The sequence below is a fragment of the Armigeres subalbatus genome, chromosome 2 (genome assembly GCF_024139115.2).
Source record: "Armigeres subalbatus isolate Guangzhou_Male chromosome 2, GZ_Asu_2, whole genome shotgun sequence".
NCBI lineage: Eukaryota > Metazoa > Arthropoda > Insecta > Diptera > Culicidae > Armigeres > Armigeres subalbatus.
Window position 1 is genome coordinate 437,251,337 of NC_085140.1, and position 16,056 is coordinate 437,267,392.

The 16,056-nt window shown below is 41.9% G+C and overlaps 1 protein-coding gene across 3 annotated transcripts in view; it reads right to left on the reverse strand.

The window, feature by feature from the left end:
* The window catches only part of LOC134213609 (nitric oxide synthase), a 398,640-nt gene that overhangs the window by 210,438 nt on the left and 172,146 nt on the right, over window positions 1-16,056 (reverse strand). For all 3 annotated transcript variants that reach the window (XM_062692837.1, XM_062692835.1, XM_062692836.1), the window contains exons 2-3: window positions 11,689-12,211; window positions 4,544-5,087 (exon numbers count right to left, since the gene is read on the reverse strand). In XM_062692837.1, the coding sequence (XP_062548821.1) occupies window positions 4,544-5,087; window positions 11,689-11,837 (693 nt within the window). In that variant the 5' untranslated portion in view covers window positions 11,838-12,211. The remainder of the gene's footprint in view (window positions 1-4,543; window positions 5,088-11,688; window positions 12,212-16,056) is intronic.

Sequence of the window (16,056 nt, forward strand, 5' to 3'; positions counted from 1 at the left end):
CAACAAAATAAAATTCGGAACATTTTGAGGATTTTCAAAAAATTCTTTAACAAATCCGAGGAGTTTTTTTTTAATTTTTTACATTTTATTATTTATTTTTTACTGTATTTGAGAAAGTGATCTGTTGTCAAAATCTTGCGTCGCTAATCATTGGCGGAAAGGATAAATTTGGATGGCCGCATTTGACCTAAAAAATCTTCAAACTTCGTAGGAAACGGACGATGTTTCGCAAAGTTGGTGAGATCAAGCCATTTTTCCTTTATTTGTATTTTTGCTTTTCAAAATGCAATACTAGTGTTTTGCGGTGTTTTATGATAACCTTTATTTATGAAGCTGTTTCGATTCCAAGAAATTTCAGTTGTTGACAGTACTACTGCATACAATCAATTCTTTACTTCCAAAGAATTAGCTAACATTTACTTATACAACTTCACGATATTGGGAAACACACTTTCACACCACTGCATACTTTCTTTGTCATTACAGATCATGTTGCACGGAGAAACTCGATTAGTCATGGTTTTTCTTTGCTGTCTTTTCCACTTTGCTGCGGATTTTGCTCGTTTTGGGATGGTGAGTGGATATTCTCATTGGATCCAGAGGGTCCACTTGTTTTCCCGGAATGGGTGGGTTCTTGGTGGAGTGGGGGATTCAGCGGAGGGGAAGTGTCCGTTGCTGGATGAACGAGTTTCCCCGTGTGAAGTTTAAATAACAGTTGCATCTATTCTAATTATATGTTTATGAATATGAAGATAATATCCTAGGCTTAGGATTTATGTCCGGAACAGAGACATTTATTTTGGTGAGACAAATCTGGAATACTGCCGCCTTGTGGGTTGTTGATCATGGAGGTCTCTGAACCAGGTTGTTGTTCGTGCATTCGTATTACGCGCGGCTGGGACAAACATTCATTAGCCCAATGAAGGGTTTTCACCCGGGAATTTTATGTAGCGGACTGGAAGGCAACGCGTTTCGCATGGTGTGCCCGGAGCCACATGTCTTATCTCTGAGCTGCGGAATACCTGGTTGATATCGGGGATTTATATGATAAGTATATTTCCTAAGAATCATTTCTCATCTCATTCATTCATTCTATTACGAACAAAGATAAGAAAACTGACGGTTTTGTTTCTTATTTTATGTTGTACACTAGTGAGGAGAACAGACGACATTTGTGATTTAAATCAATTGTATTTACAATACATTTATACAATTTATACAATACAATTATACAATTGTATTTACGAAGCTTGTTTTTATGCGGTTTATATTCTTACGAAGTCAGTCAGCAGTTTCATGATTTTATTTAATGCGAAATACCATAAAACCAGATAGTTTTTTGTAGGTATGGTTGTGAAATGTTGATGTGCTTCATTAGTGAATAGATGCGCATCGCGCGTACTTTAAAAACCGTGGTTTCTCGCGGTTTTGTAGCCTTTTATGGTAATATGTGAGGCTGCAGAACAAGACCGTGCTGAAACCCCAAAATTTCAGGTCTCTACGAGTTGTAGTTTTTTTTTAGATATTAGTTATCAAATTTGTTCAAAGGTAAAAAACTTGTTTTTTTCTCTTCAAAATCTTGCTTCACTTCAGTTTAAAAAAAAAAAATTTCTGATGCGATACCGAGGTTTATATATAGCATTGTAAAGATAATTAAAAGAGCTTTCATATCGTACTAACGAAAATCGTAATATCACGATGGAAAAAAATTAAAAAGAAAAATACGAAAAAAAACATTGAAAACTAGAGGTATTTTCAACTTTAAAAGCCAGCTACTTTTTTTGCCCGCATTGAACCGTGGAGATATTTAGATGGGGATCATATTTGGGATATGTACTTTTAGAGTCCCACGGAAAATCTTGCGCAAAATTTTGAGAAAACGCGATTTGAAAAAGAAACTCGTTTGCTCCAAAACTTGTCTTTTTTTCCTTAGTGTATGATGCACACTCAAATTTCAATATTTTACTATAAAAAGCGCTCTTGCCTATTTGTTCTTGGTATTTTGCGAATAAAAATGCGATGTCGGTTGGAAATTTATATATAGTTTTAATTAAAGAGTCAAAATGTTAAGCCCTGTTCAAAAGTTAGTCGCGAAATGCCTGGAATTGTTGTTTAATAACATTTCATTGCTATGAAAACATTAAATACATCTTATAAGCTCGAAAAAAGGAAGAAAATATTTTTGTCCGCCAGTTTGCATGGAGAGGCCCCATAGTGCAGTGGTAGCTTGGCTTTAACTAGAGTCTTCGCAGTTATTGATTGGGGGTTTGCTTAGGGGATACGGGATTGCGGGGCGGTGGTATCCCGATGGCTATGTGGTGTCAACGACGAAGAAAAAGCAGATCACTCCATATTTAATATACTAAAATTGAATGGTTCGTCACAACATGTGTCGACGTACACTAGTAACACATATTTCTATCAGGTTCACAAAAGAACTTTCAGTAAGAATAATAATATTTTGGAATATACATATGTATTACATTTTACATTTACAATATTTTTGTATAGTTCGTCATCGAAGATGACGACATGTGTAAATAATTTTCTAAAATAGTTGAATTAATTTATTTGTTGTTCTTATTTTAACTAACAATGGTTGCATGGATCGCATCACTTACCAAGGTGAATCCTGATCCATGTAATAACGTACCCTATCCCAACTAACCAAAATCCTTCCTGTGACAACTGTGGAGATGCAGAGGTGATCTCGGTCTCTAGTAGCAACGGATGTCACACCAACATTCCTTCCCTTCCTAGATGACCGTAAGGACGTGGCCGGCGCCGTTATTGGTCCTTCAATATCTTGAACTCTCAATCTGTGCACATTGAGGTTGGACAGCTAATCCCAAGCCCCAACTATTGGTTCCCTGTGCAATTTTGATTGTTCTGATCAATCACGGAGTAGCAACTACGAATTGTACGGTCATCAAGCTCAAGCTCAAGCTCAAGCTCAGTATGAACTAGAAAATTTCAGTCTGAAAATATTCGAGAGCTTCATTCAAAAATATTTAGAAACTTCTTTATGAACTAGTACGTCTACTTCATGCATTTCCACACAAACTCTTTTAGGAATTCCTTCGGGAAATCGACACGAAATCCATTCTCTAATTTATTTGAAAATTTCTTCTGAGTTTCAAATCAGGAATTCCTTAAGCGAATTTCTTCAAGAAATACTGCATGCATTGATCATTAAAGTCTCTTATGAACTCCTTTGGATATTCCCACAAAAATTCCGTCGTGAATTCTTCATGAAAGAGGAATTTCCGGAGCAGTTTCTTGGATAATTGTCTAGAGAAATTTCCAGGAGAGCATGTAGACATATTTCCGGAGAGGTTCTTGAAGGAATTTTCGCGGATACTGTTGTAGGTATTTTTGAAAGAATTCTTGGAGAATTTCTAAAAAAGTCCGAAGAAAAAGCGGAGTATTTTCCTTATGGTATTTCGGAGGAGATTTCAAGGGAATTTTCCAGAAAAATCTCTTGATGAGCTCAAATACTGAATGAATTTAAGAAATAAATTATATAAGTTATTTTAAAATTATCTTCTTCTTCTTCTTCTTCTTCAAATATTTTCTAAGACTAAACTTTCGCTGTGTGAACAAAAACAATGTTATTTTGACCGATTCAACATTGACTATGGAATAAAACATGTGTAAAAAATTTGAAGTAAAATGTAGAATACCCTAAAACATGCAAATCGATTGCCTAAAGCTCGAGACCATCAAACTAATCGCACCCGGGTAATCAAAATCACTCAACGATAAAGTAATGTCCAAATCCCAACGGTGAGAGAGTTTGAAAATCTGTATTCCACAATCACGTCTACCACCGTGGCACCAGTACCAGTGCCAGTGCAGTATGGCTCTTGTTGTGCAGAAGGATGCATCGTAGCACAGGAAAGTATCAAACAAGGATGAACTGTGATCTCCGTGTGATGGATGATGACAAAAGCCGTCAGCGTTTACGTTCCACCGGGATTCGGTGAAAACGCTGCATATGCTGGTTATGAAAATCAACTACTGTAGGGTAAGTGGCATTGGTTGAACGTATCAGAGTAATAATTCTTCGTCATGTCAAAACTGATTTAGCTAGGAACACTCTTTTCCTTACGTGTCTCCACGTTTCTACTGAAAAATGGTATGCCATTTAACTAAAAAAACGCATAACTTTCGGTTTGCACTTTACAATGTTAACACTGTGGCTAAAATAATGATGACGATGATGATGAAGAGTAATACACATCCCCACGAAATATGAAGAACCAATGCTCAACCGTAGTCATTTACCTCACCCCCATTCATGATAATATGTCGCAACCGTCACACTGTGCAGTTGGGTTATAGCGCCGCAGGCATTCTGATCGATGATCCAAGCTTGTGAAAATCACACTCTTCTCCCAAAGTGGGCTACCATGGTGTGGCGAAATATTTATCGAAAGCCTCTCCCAACACCCATCACGTTTGAATGGAATATTGTTGTATGCTGATGCTGAGCAGCCGTACATATACATATGTTAGTTATGTTAACTGGTTCGGTACTTACGTCAGTGGCGCGTCCGTGCAGCGTGTCGTACGATTCCGCCTTGGTGGTGATGCTCTTCAGTTTGATCGGTTTCACCACGGTTGGCATCTTGCCGGCACCCTCGTGCAGCAGCATTTCCCCGTCCGCACCCAGGATGCGAATGTCATGCGAGGACTTCCGGTGTATTCGCAGCGATTGGGGCGATAGTTCACGGATGCTACCCCCACCGGGTCTGATGGCATCCCCGTTAGAGCCGCCGCCCGGATAATTGTGCTGACCGTGCACCGAGATGCTGCATCGTTTACGGGTCGGGTCGTACTTGCTGTGGGTCGTTGCAGGAGCAGTGGTCGGACCGTCCGATAGTGTGTTATTAGATTTATTCTGCTGATTATTGGCCACTTGATCGGTTTTCAAGGTGACGGCGTTTGCGTTGGAAGCTTTTGAGCCTATCACTGCCTTGACCGCATCAACACGGTGCTCGTCGAAAATTGTAGATCCGTCGACCAATCCGTTGTTTTCCGGTGACTGAACGCTCGTAACGCTGTTGTTATTATTGTTGTTTGTGCTGAGGAAGAGAAAGAACGTGAAAAGGTGTAGTTAGTGTTTCTCAAATTTTTCAATGTTTTATACATCTACAGGCTGATTTTTTTTTTCATTGGTCATTATCTCTCATGATTTTAACTACACTGGACCCTCTTTGTACGGCACGTGACGTAAATAGAATGTAAAGCAATATTGCCATCAAAAAGTAAACCTATTAGAAGGCACTCTTAGAAACCCAAAGAACTAAGTAGCTGATTTGCATCTTCAACATTTGCATTCAACAAGTGTTCCATTCCAGATCATCCAAGAATTCCCTGGAGTCTACACGCATAACCAAGACCTTAAGATCTACACACATAACCAAAGAGCTGATATCTCATTTTAAAACTGTTTCATGTCCTATTTCATCCAGAAAACCAAATTGGATATGTCTTCAATAACTGTTCATTTTTATGTAATTCAAGAATTGCCAGGAGTATGGGCCTTGAGGTCTACACATGTAACCAAAGGGTTGATATCTTTTTTTAATGGTTCATTCCCTATTTGATCCAGAAATCCAAATTGGATTCGCCTTCAATAACTGTTTTGTTTCAGGCCATGGAATATAGGCATTAAGATCTACACGCGTAACCAAAGGGTTGTTATCTCTTTTAAACGATGGTTCATGTTCAATTCCAGCGGTTCTCAACGTTTTGCTTGAGAGGTACCTCTTTGAACTTCTACATTCATTGAGGTACCCCCTATTTTTTCGCTGCAAATGAAAATAAGCATAACTCATAGGGAGGCGGGCTTGGTAGTCATATGGCTACTGATTTTGCCTCATACGCAGGAGGTCGTGGGTTCAATCCCAGGTCCGTTCCATTCTCCTACTTTGTATCTTTCTCTTTATTTCTCATGTTCTAGCAATCGCTAGAACTGGAAATGGACTTCCATACCGTTTCCATTACTATTCCTATACCTTCAACTTGAGTATTCTAACAGTAATCTGCTAGAATTGGAAATGAACTATAGAGCTCGTTTCCTACATCCAATTAGAAATTCCATCAGTTACCTTCTCCCATCTATCACATTGGCAGCTCGTTAACCAAGACGGACCCCTGCCTCTCCAACCTAACCCAAAAATTCCAATAAATTCCGCATGAACTCGTGGCAAGTGCAGAGGTATATTCGGCTTGCAGTGGGCGAGTGATTGCATCATCATTTCCTCCCCCTTCCCTACATTGACTTGCATTCTGACGTGGCAGGCGCCAGTATGACCTAACAAATGAGATCACCAGTACTTGTACATTGAAGATGTGTGCTAGTCCCAAGCAAACATCTGTTGGTTCCCTGTGCAAGAACAGCTGATCTGGTCATAATGGAGTAGCAACTACGAGCAGTCAATCAAGCTCAAGCTCAAGCTCAAGCAAATGAAAATAAGCATAACTCATTAGATATATGAAAAACTCACCTAAAAATTAACGGGATACAGGCAATCCAAAAAGTTTCCTGAGCCTCTTGAAAGGAGGCTTCCGAGCCTCTTGAAAGGAGGCTTCCGAGCCTCTTGAAAGGAGGCTTCCGAGCCTCTTGAAAGGAGGCTTCCGAGCCTCTTGAAAGGAGGCTTCCGAGCATCTTGAAAGGAGGCTTCCGAGCCTCTTGAAAGAAGGCTTCCGAGTCTCTTGAAATGAAGCTTCCAAGCCTCTTGAAAGGAGGCTTCCGAGCCTCTTGAAAGGAGACTCTGAGCCTCTTGAAAGGAGGCTCTGAGCCTCTTGAAAGGAGGCTTCCTGAGCCTCTTGAAAGGAGGCTTCTGAGCCTCTTGAAAGGAGGCTTCCAAGCCTCTTGAAAGGAGGCTTCCAAGCCTCTTGAAAGGAGGCTTCAAGCCCTCTTGAAAGGAGACTTGAGCTCTTGAGGCTCTCTTAAAAGGAGGCTTCTGAGCCTCTTGAAAGGAGGCTTCCTGAGCCTCTTGAAAGGAGGCTTCTGAGCTCTCTTGAAAGGAGGCTCTGAGCTCTTGAAAGGAGGCTTGAGCCTCTTGAAAGGAGGCTTCTGAGCCTCTTGAAAGGAGGCTTGAGCCTCTTGAAAGGAGGCTTCTGAGCCTCTTGAAAGGAGGCTTCTGAGTCTTGAAAGGAGGCTTCCTGAGCTCTTGAAAGGAGGCTTCTGAGCCTCTTGAAAGGAGGCTCTGAGCCTCTTGAAAGGAGGCTTCCGAGCCTCTTGAAAGGAGGCTTCTGAGCCTCTTGAAGGAGGCTTGAGCCTCTTGAAAGGAGGCTTCTGAGCCTCTTGAAAGGAGGCTTCTGAGCCTCTTGAAAGGAGGCTTCTGAGCCTCTTGAAAGGAGGCTTCCTGAGCCTCTTGAAAGGAGGCTCTGAGCCCTCTTGAAAGGAGGCTCTGAGCTCTTGAAAGGAGGCTTGAGCCTCTTGAAAGGAGGCTTGAGCTCTTGAAAGGAGGCTTCCAGGCCTCTTGAAGGAGGCTTGAGCCTCTTGAAAGGAGGCTTCTGAGCCTCTTGAAAGGAGGCTTGAGCCTCTTGAAAGGAGGCTTCCTGAGCCTCTTGAAAGGAGGCTTCTGAGCCTCTTGGAAAGGAGGCCTGAGCTCTTGAAAGGAGGCTTCTGAGCTTCTTGAAAGGAGGCTTCTGAGCTCTCTTGAAAGGAGGCTTCCTGAGCCTCTTGGAAAGGGAGGCTCTGAGCCTCTTGAAAGGAGGCTTCTGAGCCTCTTGAAAGGAGGCTTCCAGGCCTCTTGAAAGGAGGCTCTGAGCCTCTTGAAAGGAGGCTTGAGCCTCTTGAAAGGAGGCTTCTGAGCCTCTTGAAAGGAGGCTTCCTGAGCCTCTTGAAAGGAGGCTTGAGCTCTTGAAAGGAGGCTTCCGAGCCTCTTGAAGGAGGCTTCCTGAGCCTCTTGAAAGGAGGCTCTGAGCCTCTTGAAAGGAGGCTCTGAGCCTCTTGAAAGGAGGCTTCCTGAGCCTCTTGAAAGGAGGCTTCCGAGCCTCTTGAAAGGAGGCTTGAGCTCTTGAAAGGAGGCTCTGAGCCTCTTGAAAGGAGGCTCTGAGCCTCTTGAAAGGAGGCTTCCAGAGCCTCTTGAAAGGAGGCTCTGAGCCTCTTGAAAGGAGGCTTCTGAGCTCTTGAAAGGAGGCCTGAGCCTCTTGAAAGGGGGCTTCCGAGCCTCTTGAAAGGAGGCTTCCTAGCCTCTTGAGAGGAGGCTTCTGAGCCTCTTGAAAGGAGGCTTCTGAGCCTCTTGAAAGGAGGCTTCTGAGCCTCTTGAAAGGAGGCTTCCGAGCCTCTTGAAAGGAGGCTTCTTAGCCACTTCAAAGGATGCTTCTTAGCCTCATGAAAGGAGGCTCTGAGCTCTTGAAAGGAGGCTTCTGAGCCTCTTGAAAGGAGGCTTCTGAGCCTCTTGAAAGGAGGCTTCCAGGCCTCTTGAAAGGAGGCTTCCAGGCCTCTTGAAAGGAGGCTTCCTGAGCCTCTTGAAAGGAGGCTTCTGAGCCTCTTGAAAGGAGGCTTCTGAGCCTCTTGAAAGGAGGCTTCTGAGCTCTCTTGAAAGGAGGCTTCCTGAGCCTCTTGAAAGGAGGCTTCCTGAGCCTCTTGAAAGGAGGCTTCTGAGCCTCTTGAAAGGAGGCTTCCTGAGCCTCTTGAAAGGAGGCTTCTGAGCCTCTTGAAAGGAGGCTCTGGAGCTCTTGAAAGGAGGCTTCTGAGCTCTTGAAGGAGGCTCTGAGCCTCTTGAAAGGAGGCTTCTGAGCCTCTTGAAAGGAGGCTCTGAGCCTCTTGAAAGGAGGCCTGAGCCTCTTGAAAGGAGGCTTGGAGCCTCTTGAAAGGAGGCTTCCTGAGCCTCTTGAAAGGAGGCTGAGCCCTCTTGAAAGGAGGCTTCCGAGCCTCTTGAAAGGAGGCTTCTGAGCCTCTTGAAAGGAGGCTTCCGAGCCTCTTGAAAGGAGGCTTCCAGGCCTCTTGAAGGAGGCTTCTGAGCCTCTTGAAAGGAGGCTTCCTGAGCCTCTTGAAAGGAGGCTTCCTGAGCCTCTTGAAGGAGGCTCTGAGCCTCTTGAAAGGAGGCTTCTGAGCCTCTTGAAAGGAGGCTTCCTGAGCCTCTTGAAAGGGAGGCTTCCTGAGCCTCTTGAAAGGAGGCTTCCTGAGCCTCTTGAAAGGAGGCTTCCGAGCCTCTTGAAGGAGGCTTGAGCCTCTTGAAAGGAGGCTTCCAGGCCTCTTGAAAGGAGGCTTCTGAGCCTCTTGAAAGGAGGCTTCCGAGCCTCTTGAAAGGAGGCCTGGAGTCTCTTGAAAGGAGGCTTCCTGAGCCTCTTGAAAGGAGGCTTCCAGGCCTCTTGAAAGGAGGCTTCTGAGCCTCTTGAAAGGAGGCTTCCAGAGCCTCTTGAAAGGAGGCCTGAGCCTCTTGAAAGGAGGCTTCTGAGCCTCTTGAAAGGAGGCTTCTGAGCCTCTTGAAAGGAGGCTTCTGAGCCTCTTGAAAGGAGGCTTCTGAGCCTCTTGAAAGGAGGCTCTGAGCTCTTGAAAGGAGGCTTCTGAGCCTCTTGAAAGGAGGCTTGAGCTTCTTGAAAGGAGGCTTGAGCTCTTGAAAGGAGGCTTCCTGAGCCTCTTGAAAGGAGGCCTGAGCCTCTTGAAAGGAGGCTTCCGAGCCGCTTGAGAGGAGGCTTCCGAGCCGCTTGAAAGGAGGCTTCTGAGCTGCTTGAAAGGAGGCTTCCTGAGCCTCTTGAAAGGGAGGCTTCTGAGCCTCTTGAAAGGAGGCTGAGCCTCTTGAAAGGAGGCTTCCTGAGCCTCTTGAAAGGAGGCTTGAGCCTCTTGAAGGAGGCCTGAGCCTCTTGAAAGGAGGCTTCCAGCCTCTTGAAAGGAGGCTTCCAGGCCTTGAAAGAGGCTCTGAGCCTCTTGAAAGGAGGCTTCCTGAGCCTCTTGAAAGGAGGCTTCCGAGCCTCTTGAAAGGAGGCTTCCGAGCCTCTTGAAAGGAGGCTTCCGAGCCTCTTGAAAGGAGGCTTCCGAGCCTCTTGAAAGGAGGCTTCCGAGCCTCTTGAAAGGAGGCTTCCGAGCCTCTTGAAAGGAGGCTTCCGAAATTATTGAAAGGACGCTTCCGAGCTTCTTGAAAGGAGGCTTCCGAACTTATTGAAAGGAGGCTTCCGAACTTATTGACAGGACGCTTCCTAGCTTCTGGAAGGAGGCTTCCGAGGTTCTTGAAAGAAGGCTTACAAGAAAATTTCCTGTTGGAAGGAGACTTCGGAGCCTCTCGAACGAAAGATTACGAGCTGCTTGGAGACTTTTCTCAAAATAAAGATTACGAGCTACTTGGATTAAATAGGCTTCGATATATTGATCGCCATGCATATTATGTACATTACAAAGTTTTAGATTAGAAAAGTACACAATTATCAAAAGTCAATAAGTTTTTATTTGAATTGTGATTCATCCGTCATTACACATTTTCATCCGAGGTACCCCCGGGAGCAGCGAAGGTACCCGCAGGGGTACATGTACCCGAGATTGGGAACCGCTGTTCTATTCTATCTAGTGAATCAAATTGAATTCGCCTTCAATAGCTGCTTTTTTCCAGTGCATCCAAGATTATCCTGGAGTATAGGCCTTTAAGTCTACACGCGTAACCAAAGAGTTGTACCTGTCCGGTTCCCTTCCAGTTAATCCAAGAATTCCTGGAGTATAAGCCTTGAGGTCGCGTAACCAAAGAACTGATATCTTTTTTCAATGTTTCATTTCCCATTTGATCCATGAAACCTAATTGGATTCTCCTCCAATATCTGCTCGTTTCCAGTTCATCCAATAATTCCCTGGAGTATAGGCCTTGAAGTCTACACGCGTAACCAAAGGGCTGCTACCTCGTTTCTGGATCATGCCCTATTTTATCTATTTAATCAAATAGCTTTTATCCTAGAATTCTATGAAGTATAGGCCTTAGGGTCATGCGTCACTAGATGGTTTATATATTTTTAAATGGCTCCTACTCCTATCTGATTCATGATATCAAAATGAATACGCCTTCAATAACCTTGCGTTTATGGCCATCCAAGAATTTCCTAGAGTGTAGGCCTTGAAATACACACACGTTATGTTATCCCTTTTTGAAACAAAAAATCATGCTTTACTTGACCTATTAATCTAAATGAAATATGCCACCAATAGCTATTCCCCTCCAGATGCTCCAAGAATCACTGGAATGAAAGCCTCGGATCTACACGCGTAACTAAAGGACTGTTTTCTTAATGGTTCGTGCTCTTTTCAATTCGTACGTCTGGAGCCGCCTCCAAGAATAATTCAGTTCCAGGTCATCCAATTCTCTGAAGCATGAGTCTTATGGTCTACACGCGTAGCCAAAAAACATTATTCTCTTTTATCAATAGTATTGACCTTAAGGCTTGAACTCCACTTTTTTTTTTAATGGCCCTCCACTTGCCCCCGTACATAGATTGAGCAAGTCGATTTATCATTTAGATATTTAGAATTCTATATTGTTTCAATTTTATTTATATACTAATTATTTTTACTCCATGTACGTCCATCATAACCTTAATTTTACATATACATATTCATTATTATTTAAGCGCTCAAGATAGATGTCCTAATTTGATTAATTTCAAACATTCAACTTTGTTGTACGAGAAAGGCAAAAATCATATACATATTATGTAGAACCACTGCAATACATCTCTCGTACTTACCCCAATCCCGTGTTGATAGTGTTGTTGTTGAACCCGTTGCCGATGTGATTGGTGACGGTTCCATTGCCCGTGTTGCTCCGCTGGCCTTTGTTCATCAGCGAGCCCATTTTCAGATGCTCCAGCATCGAGTTCAAGTGTTGTGACATCATTTTGTGGCACCTTCTCCGATCATTCACTTAACAATAATGCTCTCCACTTCACTTAACAGTCAGATTGCGAATTTAAACCCCCGCCTGCACCGCTTCCGTGTGCTGCCAGCGTACGAAGTCCACACTGCACCTTCAATTTTCCCGATTGAAACCCATCTACTGGAAACGACTACACCACAGGATACCGTTCCAGATGGAAACCTTCATTCGCACGATGATGAGTTCCTTTTTTCTGTGTCGTTAGCAAGACAACTCTCTTCAATCACGCTTAATTGCTATCGATGACACTTGCAATTGGTTCCGGTGAACGACCATCGAAAAAGAGAGATGACACGGGACACAAACTTGTTGGTGATTTTGATATGATCGTTGACCTGGAAAGGAGAAAGGAAAAAGTTCTTTTTAATGAATAATGAATTTGAAATAATTTATAAGTCAATGAACAAAAAAAATGCTAATATCATCTTCCAAACTTAGACGTACATGTTCATGATAGAATAAGAGGCGAAAGTATAGGAACTATCAAATATATACTTTCAATCAAATCTATACTTTCAGAACTATCAAATCTATACTTTCGCCTCCAATTCTATCATGTACATGTACGTCTAAGCTTGGAAGATGATATTAGCATTTCCATATCATTTTTTAGGAGTTTGAAAGGAATGTGAAAGAATTAATCTGAAAATGTACTGGCAGTAATTACTTTCCTTCAATAAGGTTCAAATTTGGCTTATTATTTACACGTTTATTTAGTGTTCCTCATCCTCTTATCCCACTTCCTTACAAGCGAACTAATCTTAAGTGCCCAAACAATATGAACGTAAACTCGCGAAGTCGAACCATATTCTGCTCTTCCCTCCTATGGGAAAACTCATTCCTATCTGGCAGACTTTGAGTCATCCAGTGTTGGTAAAATCACTCATAAATCTCAATCAACGAGCGCTCCCGTGTGAACGAAATCGTCTGCGATTTTAAAGGAATGCATCACGCTTGAATTTTTCATGCTAAAACGCATCATTTCACTCATTTGCCAAAAAATCATTTTGGTTTAAAAACGCATTTGAAATCTATTTGGGAGCAATTTATTGCATATACATAAAAGAGTGTCTAATATTTTATGCGACAAACGTCATTTCACTGTTTTTAACGAAGGAGAACAAAAGAAAACCTACGATGATTCAAATGGATGATTCAACTCATACATGAGTTGTTAGACTGAGTTGGGTGCGTTTCAACTCACGCTTGATTTGAATCATCCATGAGTTTTAAGATTTTGAGTTTTTACCAACACTGGAAACATGGCCGCCATCCCCTCCTCTCTGTTGCTCTTCTTAAAACCCATAAAGAACTGCCATTGGATGTGTGAAAAATTTTGCTTCGACTTCTCGAAATCGTCAGATCGGAACTGCGGCAAACCGAAATCGTTAAAAATGTTAAAAATGCCTCTAGCGCAAATCATCCCACATTTCGAAGCTCATTTGTTGATCTTAATTGTAATTTTTGAAATGTCTCCTAGTATTAATGTATTGTGTTGAGTGCTGGAAAATAGCCATGCATGAAAGTGGCAATATACCTATTAAAAATTGTTGAGGTTGTGCGAGAGTTGCAGGAGCTGCAGAATATTGTTCATTCATCTGAACAAATTCCACGTCGATGGTGGGTGAAGCCCTCTAACCAACATCGGGATACTGAAGGTACATTATAAACCGTAGATTATAAAAAGCAGCACTAAATTGTGCAAATGGCGCATATGGTGGTAATTCCGATGGAAGTGTACTTGCTTCAAGCGAATCGGGCAGGCTACTTCTTTATAGAGTGTTGAAATCACCAGCACCAAAAAAGTTGCCACTCAAACCAAATCTAATTCGAAGCTTCCCGAGTAAAAATATGACAGGATTGCAAAAAAAAATCAATAAAAAGTAATCCGCTGCATGCAGGCCCAATGAAAACACTTTCGGAATAATGGTGGCGAGGTGGAAGATACTTAAATCTCCTTTGTATATGTTTCCCTACTCCACCGTAAAATTGGTTGAAGCAAGTTTTGCACAACTTTGTGAAGAAGCATAATGAGTAGCCTGAATCGAAGCTTTCAAATTTTGTTACAATTTGATCACAATATAACATATTTTGTTAAACATTTCAGAATGAGAAGCACTAATTTATAACAGAATCAGATAATAAATATGTTTTTTACTGTGAGTTGAAAATTTTTACAGGTCTTGACAGATTGTCCACATTGTGACCAATAATTTTTAGGCAATGTTTTCAATTGCTATCATCGTTGTGATTGCTAGGGGAAGTGGGGGTAGCACGCCCATAGGGGTTAAAACGCGCCACCCCTGAATAAGGTTAAATATCCCCATTTTGATTATTTTCAATAGTCTATACGATAAAGCAATGAAAAATATTGCCATTGGATACATATATTTCATGATTTTTCTCTAGTTATACATGAAAAACTCGAAAAATTCGATTTTTGCGTGTTTTGATGCAATTCTAGCTCGGTGGAATTTAGTCTTTCTGTCGCTGTTATACATTGATAAATTAATAATTGAGCCATGAGCCATGCTGCTTACTCGTGTTCTTTATGTTCCACACGAAATCGTCGTCAAAAATGGTTTTAAAACGATTTTATGGGCCTTCAAACTTCTGAGGTCGGTGTGGGGCATTACGCCCATGCTCATTTCGTATGACCGAAACAGCTGGAACATTCGGTTAATTGCCTTAATGTAGGCAATTAAAATGAAAATCAGTACGATAAGCACATGCGCGTTTTAACCCATCCACTGGCGCATCTCACCCCGCATGGTTTCAAAATCATTTTTTTTCGGGTGCTTTTTAAAAATTCAAATTTCTGTGCAATAAAATGGACAATTAGATATCTGTTATCGGTAGTCAGTCGCAGATATGCTGTTCTTCAGTATGCGCTGATGAAAACTGGCTGAAATGGTGGTTTTCATTGATAAAAATGGCATTTTCCTTAACGTGGGCGTCCTACCCCCAGTTCCCCTACTCTGCATCGAAGCTTAGTACCGGTATTAGGACGCAATTGTTAATGCGAACATATTTGAACAGTTTGTTTTACAAACTGCATATGTAACATTTTTATGAAAAATGACTTTTTTGCATAAATCGAATCTTTAAAGGTAACTTCATGTCCCCTGCAAATATCAGCAAAAGTTAGTTCTAGAAATATTTGCTAATAAGAGTAACAAATTTTCGTTTGTTTGAGAAACTGCATATATCCATGTTGCCGATAACCACCACGCGCAGCGCGTCGATCGTTCTGAAATTGTTTATTTTCAGTGCTGTATAAAGTATGTTCGACGGGTTGTCGCTTAAAAAGGTAGAACCATAAAAATGAGTTCTGATTTCGAAGAAGACAAGCCGGAAACTGCTCCAAGAAGGAAGCGCGGTGTTCGCCGGACATCAGAATATAAAGCAGAAGTAATTAAAAAAGCTCGAGTGAAGGGAACGTCGTGTACGAATTGGTTGGGGGAAAATGTTGGACCTGTTAAATTTGATGCTAACTGCACATGCAGGTAAGTTAAAATAGCACGAATGTTGCAAATAACCTTGTTTAACTAAATAATTCTCTATCTGGATGTTCCAAAAACTGTTGCGGTATTATCCCAGAAGAGTACAAGGAGCAAATTTTTCGGGAGTTCCACAATCTACAGACTAAAAATGAACAAGATTGCTATTTGCAAAGCTTGATTGATATTAAACCGGTGGCGCGTCGTCGTAAGAGAAAGGATTCTGGTAATTCCCTGAAGCCTACCAGAGGAAGTACATACGGATACAGCATTCCTACATCCCTCAAAAAAGTCAGCGTATGTCGGTCGGATTGTGTTTGCTGCTTGCGCAAAGTAAAATTCCTAATGATTTACGGGGAAAATCGTCTCCTGGTAATGCCAAACCAGGAACTTTAACTGATTTAGTTGAACAGCACATTTTATCTTTTCCTGTCAAAGTAGGTGATTATACGACCGTCGAGAAACACTATATGAGTGAAAAGCTCGACCTAACAATTATGTTTGGTATGTTTCAGGAGAAATTTCCAAATGCGAATTTGAGCTATTCTTTCTACAGAAAAATTTTCAAAGAAAAATTCAATTTGTCTTTTGGACGACCGCAAGTGGACACCTGTAGTGCATGCGAAGAATTGTCTGTCAAAATGAAGAGTCCCTCATTGAACGAAACTGTAAAAACGAGC